Consider the following 7,141-nt stretch of genomic DNA (forward strand, 5'->3'; position numbering starts at 1 on the left):
TTAAGTCCCTGTATAACCACCCACACCCCCAAACAGTACTAGGTGCTGAAAATCAGCTGCACCTGTTATTCCTTCATCAAGAACTTCATATTGTTCAATATCAGAAAATTTTTCGGTATCAACAGCGTTAACAACATAATCAGTCTCATTAATTGTTTTAATTTGCCTGCAATATGCATCATATTTGGTGTCTTGCATTAAGTGTGCACTATAGGCAGAGCCCATGGGAGGGCTAGGCACACCTGGAGGACTAAAAACCTCTCCTCCCCATTCAACGTACTTTGCACCGTCTCCTAAAGCAGTGAATACATTTTTTGGCCAAAATCCGATTTCAGTTTCATCTTGACCAAATTTTAGAAACCAGTTTCCATTGGCAGCTTCCTATCATTCAAGAGAAAATTGACAAACATAGGAAGTAAGAACAAATTATGTGTTTTTTTGTATCATACTTGATGCACAAAGAGGTTAGTACCAAAGAAACATACACGCACACACACATGCACACATCTATATAAACACACACATGCACACACATTATTTATCTATTTACCCAAAAAAGCGTGAATTTCATGTCAAATTGCTGTTCTGGCGTTGAAATTGGCACTATAGGAATGCCGAGAGGAATATCCGTACTTGTAGGAATTATTGAATTACATAATGTATTGAAGCATGAGGAATTAGACGTCTGTAGATGGAAACATCAATATTAAAAGGTAGAAAAATACCACAGTTTATTACATAATTAATAGAACAACATATGAATAGGAAAAAAATATTAATTACTTTTGTAAATGTGTATAGTCGGGTCTGAGTATCGTTGTACAAGGTTGGATTTACCTAAGACAAAAAGAAATGAGTATTAGATTTAACAAGCTCATACACATACATAAATACATATTGTAAACTTGTTTCCTCTGTCACTTACTGTCCATCCAACTTCTATGCTATCTGGACCATTTTGAACCTTTATGCGAGCAGAACTGTATTGAGTTCCTTCAACTTTTGGGTTATATATGCTGATAATTGCAGAACCTCCATGGTACACGATGTTCGTATTTTTTGTCCGCAGTATAGCATACTGAGAATAAATATATAACATTTTAAAGCAATCATATGAAAATTATTCTTAAAGGAAAATGTGTGATTATTCTTAGTGTTACTCCTCCAACTCTATTTGCACGTTGAGTATGTGTGTGCTTATGCACTCCAAGCCAAATTACTAATCATCAATCACACCATATTAACAGCAAACTCTTTTTTTTTTTTTTTTTTTTTTTTGGTGATTTATATGCTAAATTTGTAGGAAACTATAAATATATTTGCATGTCATTGATGATCAAATCAATATATTTAAAGCCAAAGAATACCATGAGATTTTTCAAATTCATTGAAGACAATATCATGTCATTGATTGTTAAAGAAAATTATGAGATTGGCAAATGAATCAAAAGATTGATTTCTAAGGAGAGGTAACGGTGCAACCCACTCTTTTTGCTATGAAAATAGATGATGTAAGGAAACTGAAAAAATTAATCACGCCGAACGTGGCTTTCATGGTTAGTTTGGTACAGTTTTGTTAATGTACGTATTAGTCTGTATTGGTTTTAAATCTAGCAAAACTGAGAAAATCCCCCTCCAACTCGACCAAACTTGACCGATATCAGTGCTAGAAAACCATTGTAGTGTATTATTATTATTATTATTATTTTTTTTTTTTTTTGAGTAAAATTGTAGTGTATTATTAAGTTAAGTGAATGAGACATTGTATCACTTTCTGCTTTTGTTCCTTGTGTGTTGATAAGAACTACATACACTCTCATGTATTCTCTCTCTTTTCTCTCCTCTTTTATTCCAAAAATTATCAAATTTGTTCACATCACAAAATAATCAATCAAATATTCATTGGACCTTTGAAATAATTAATATGGTATTGGATTGGGTTGGGGTGTATTAGTTAAAACTTACAAAGGGGAAAGAAAATAATTCACACACAGCTATTTCTTGACATAATTAGATATTTATTTTCCTATCAAAAGAAAATAATATACAAAAAATGAACCAACTACAACAACAACACAAAATATATGCAAGTGTATGAAATAAAAATAAATAAATTAGATTGTAGCAATGATAACTCACATGAGTACCAGGTCTATCAATAGTGAGCGGTTTATATTTTGAGTTATGTATCTCTGTAGCTAACTTTGCCCTTTTGAGATCATCCTCTGTATTTCTCTTAATGGGAACCATACCATCTGGACAACCTTTCCCGTTTAGCCAAAAATTAGACGGGTTAAATAGTGGTGAAGACTTTTGGTCTCTGATTCCTTTAGGGTTGGAGGTAGATCTCACCTGTACATAAATCAATTCAATATTGAAGTTAGTGTTACTTTTATTTAAAAAAAAAAAAAAAAAAGAAAAAAAAAAAAAAAAAGACTAAAAAGTTAGAAAAATGTGACATAGGCTGCGTTTGAATCGGCTTCAAACCAATTTCAGAAATCAATTTCCGGAAAATGCATGCGTTTGGCTGTCACGGAAAACATTATTTTCCGGAAAATGATTTCCTGTTGACCGAAATTTTCAGTTTGACCACGGAAATGAATTTCTGCCTTCATTTTCACTTCAAAGGATTTCCGGAAAAAGAGAGAGAGCGCGCGCGCGAGAGGAGAAGACCAATCCGAGCTCCAGTCCGCGCCGATCTCCAGTCCGAGCTCCAGTCCACGCACGCGAGAGGATAAGACCAGTCCTTCGACGGCGATCGACGCTTCGAGAGATCGCCCCGTCGATCGCGATCTCGCGAAGCGTCGTTCGCGAGATCGCGCCGTCGATTGTGATCTCGCCTTCGCGAGATCGCGCCGGATCGAGATCGCGATCGACGGCGCGATCTCGCGAAGCGTCGACCGCGATCTCGCGTTCGCGAGATCGCGCCTTCGCGAGATCGCGCCGGTGAGATCGCGATCTCGCGAACGCGATCGGGTTTTCTGGATTTGTGTTTTCTGGGTTGTGGCTTGTGTCTGGATTTGTGTTTTCCTTTCTTCTTTTCCAAACACTAGAAAATATTTTCCGGAAAATTTTTTGAAATGCAACCAAACACACAGAAATATTTTCCTTTTCCAGAAATTAGCATTTCCGGAAAATATGTATTTTCCGGAAAACGTTTTACGGCAACCAAACACAGCCATAGTAACAGAAGTTTACCGGAAAATCATTAGTATGGTTCTTGAGTGAACGATAATTGAAGTGTTGTTCATAGAGATTTATGCAATCATATGTATCGCCATACTTTGTCTACAAATCACAAAATCATTTTGTCAATATAATAGCTACAACATTATTTCTTCAACATAAATATATACACACATACACATGAATAGAAATATTGATCTCACCCGAATAGTTTTCTTGGCCAACTTATTTGAAAGCTTAAGTTGCCTTTTCAACTCCATGTGATCTTCTCTATATATTCTCTTGCAACCAACCTCATTTGTGCTAAAAGAGAGAAACAATGTGAACAAAACCAGTAAGACAACCATTTTAGCCATTAGTATGTGACCTATATCCCTATACCACAAACCATGTCTGTTGTCATTTATATACCCACAAATTTAATTTAATTTGTTCTGCCATTTGAATTTCCCTTCATATTCCTATAAAAAGAAACTTATTAATTATAAATAAATTGTTTAATTCTCATTATAATGAAATTTATTTGTAGTTAATTTTGTGGTAAATAAAAAGGTATAAGTTTTAATTTTTATGGAGATTTGGATTCTTGCATTTAACTTTAATCTTTATTTCCCCCTCCAAAAAAAAAAACTTTAATCTTTATTTACAAATTCTCACCATGACATAAATATGTATATTATTTATGTGAATAAATGGGTTATAATTCCCATTAGTATTGATATATCTTTGGTGTCTTTGTTGCCCCTTATAGGAAGTGGTGCCGCTTTCTATAAAATTTGGAGTGATTATCTAGAGCACTTATGAAACCAAGATTAGGCACAAGGCCAAAACCTATCAACTTAAAAAGCTCATGTTAACACCTTGATCGTTATGTATGAGCAATTATTCTTTATTTCTATAAGTAGTCACAATTCAAGTCTAAGACCATTATATACACGCAGACATTTAATTTAGTTGTTCTACCATTTGTATACAATGCACACATTAAATTTTGTTTTTCTGTCATTCGTATTTCGCTTCATATTCTTGTAAAAATAAACATATTATTATCCTTCTATGAAAGAATTATCACGTTGGCACATTTTAATATTAATTACAAATACATTGTTAAATTCTCATTATAATGAAATTTATTTTTTGTGAAATTTGTGGTAAATAAAAAGATATAAGTTTTAATTTTTATGAAGAGTTAGCATCTTTCATTTAACTCCAAGCTTTATCTTAGAGACTCTCACAATAACATAAACAAGTATATCATTTATGTAAATGAATGAGTTATAATTCCCATTAGTATTGATACTTATCTTTGGTGTCTTTGTAGCCCCTTATAGGAAGTAATTATGCTTCCCATGAAATTTGGAGTGATTATCTACAACACTCATGAAACCAAGATAAGGCACAATGCTGAAACCTACCAACTTAAAAAGCTCATGTTAACACCTTGATTGTTATGTGTGAGCAATTCTTCTTGATTTCCCTAAGTAGTCACAGTTTAAGTCTGAGGCCATTATATACTCTCACACATTAAATTTACTTGGTTTGTCATTTTATACATGTACACATTAAATTTACTTGTTCTATCGTTTGTATTTTGCTTCTTATTCCTATAAAAATAAACATGTTATTATTCTCCTATGAAGGTGTTGTGAAATGATGGAAATATATATAAAACAAAGTAAAAGAAACGAGAAATATATGTTAATAAACTCTTATATTCAAGTGGTCATCTACAATTCTTTTGATCTCTCTTAGATATCTACCATAACAGTAAAGAAATCCCACATATATATAGGACCTTAGAATGATTGTAGAGTTTATGGGATAAGGTTGTAATAATGAGTACACTTATGGATATACATCTCCCCTATAGACTTTACACATCCCAAATAACCTTTTCATTGCCCAAAGTTTACACATTCCAATCAAACTTTATTTCTAACAGAAAGAAATATTACGTTGGCACATTTCAATATTAGTTATAAATAAATTGTTAAATTCTCATTATAATGAAATTTATTTGTAGTGAATTTTGTGGTAAATAAAAAGGTATAACTTTTAATTTTGAGTAATGCTACAGACACAAACTATTTTACAACATTTTTACAAACCAATGATGTGGTAAATTCTTACTAGTTCTAATACGGGCCCATCATTAATATCACATTTTTACTTACAATAACTATTTGGAAAATGCTAAAGTCACATTAACAGTATGTAAAATGTTGTAATATAATTTGTGTCTGTAGCATTACTCGTTAATTTTTATGGAGATTAGGCGTCTTGCATTTAACTCCAATCTTTATTTAGAAACTCTCACCATGACATAAATAGGTATATTATTTATGTAAATAAATGGGTTATAGTTCCCATTGATATTGATATATCTTTGGTGTCTTTGTATCCCCTTATAAGAAGTGGTGCCACTTCCTATAAAATTTGGAGTGACTATCTAGAGTACTCATGAAACTGAGATTGGGCACAAGGTCGAAATCTGTCAACTAAAAAGCTCATGTGAACACCTTAATTGTTATGTATAAGCAATTATTCTTTATTTCTCTAAGTAGTCACAGTTCAAGTCTAAGACCATTATATACACGCAGACATTAAATTTAGTTGTTTTGCCATTTTGTATACATGCCCACATTAAATTTAGTTTTTCTGTCATTTGTATTTTGTTTCATATTCTGTAAAAATAAACATTTTTTTTTATGGAAAAAATAAACACATTATTATCCTTCTATGAAAGAAATATCTCGTTGGCACATTTTAATATTAATTTCAAATAAATTGTTAAATTCTCATTATAATGAAATTTATTTGTTGTGAATTTTTTGGTAAATAAAAAGATGTAAGTTTTAATTTTTATGGAGAGTTAGTGTCTTGCATTTAACTCCAATCTTTATCTTAGAAACTCTCACAATGACATAAACATGTATATTATTTATGTGAATAAATGGGGTATAATTCCCATTAGTATTGATATATCTTTGGTGTCTTTGTAGCCCCCTTATAGGAAGACGTGCCACTTCCTCTGAAATTTGGAGTGATTATCTACAAGGCTGAAACCTGCCAACTTAAAAAGCTCATGTTAACACTTTGATTGTTATGTGTGAGCAATTATTCTTTATTTTCTTAAGTTGTCACAGTTGAAGTCTGAGACCATTATATACACGCACACATTAAATTTAGTTGTCCTATCATTTGTACATTAAATTTAGTTGTTCTATCATTTGTATTTCGCTTCATAATCCTATAAAAATAACATGTTATTATTCTCCTATGAAAGAAATATCAAGTTGGCACATTTTAATATTAATTATAAATAAATTGTTTTTTTAAGAAACAATTATAAAGAAAATTTTAAATTCTCATTATAATGAAATTTATTTGTTGTGAATTTTGTGGTAAATAAAAAGGTATAAGTTTTAATTTTTATGGAGATTTGGTTTCTTGCATTTAACTCCAATCTTTATATAGAAACTCTCACCATGAGATAAATAGGTATATTATTTATGTGAATAAATAGGTTATAATTCCCATTAGTATTGATATATCTTTGGTGTCTTTGTAGCCCCGAAGGTCCCAATTCCTATAAAATTTGGAGTGATTATCTAGAGCACTCATGAAACCACGATTTGGCACAAGGCCGAAACCTGCCAACTTTTTTTTTTTTTTTTTAGGGGAAAAACATTCAAATTTCATTAACCAAGATCGGCCAAATCAGCCTGAATTACAGAAGAAAGCTGTGGTGGAATATCCTCCATCCACACTTGAAAATCCGAAATATTGCTAGCAAACTTAGCTAGACTATGGGCAACAAAATTACATTCTCTCCTGACATGAGAGTAATGCAATTGATCAAAAATAACTGAACTAAACTTAGCATCATCTATCAATGGACCAAAAGAGGATAAAGATCTTTGATCATTTGACAGTGCATTTATTATAGTTAACG

General features: G+C 32.0%; 1 protein-coding gene across 1 annotated transcript; it reads right to left on the reverse strand.

Moving 5' to 3' along the window:
• LOC126708527 (uncharacterized) lies at positions 1–3,542 on the reverse strand. Its single transcript, XM_050408315.1, has 7 exons — positions 3,390–3,542; positions 3,199–3,288; positions 2,140–2,352; positions 926–1,078; positions 784–837; positions 551–685; positions 1–381 (listed from the first exon to the last, which is right to left on the reverse strand). The coding sequence occupies exons 1-7, from the start codon at positions 3,540–3,542 to the stop codon at positions 1–3; spliced, it is 1,179 nt and encodes a 392-aa protein (XP_050264272.1).
• Between the last annotated feature and the right edge of the window lie 3,599 nt (positions 3,543–7,141).

Source organism: Quercus robur, chromosome 12, assembly GCF_932294415.1.
Source record: "Quercus robur chromosome 12, dhQueRobu3.1, whole genome shotgun sequence".
Classification (NCBI taxonomy): Eukaryota; Viridiplantae; Streptophyta; class Magnoliopsida; order Fagales; family Fagaceae; genus Quercus; species Quercus robur.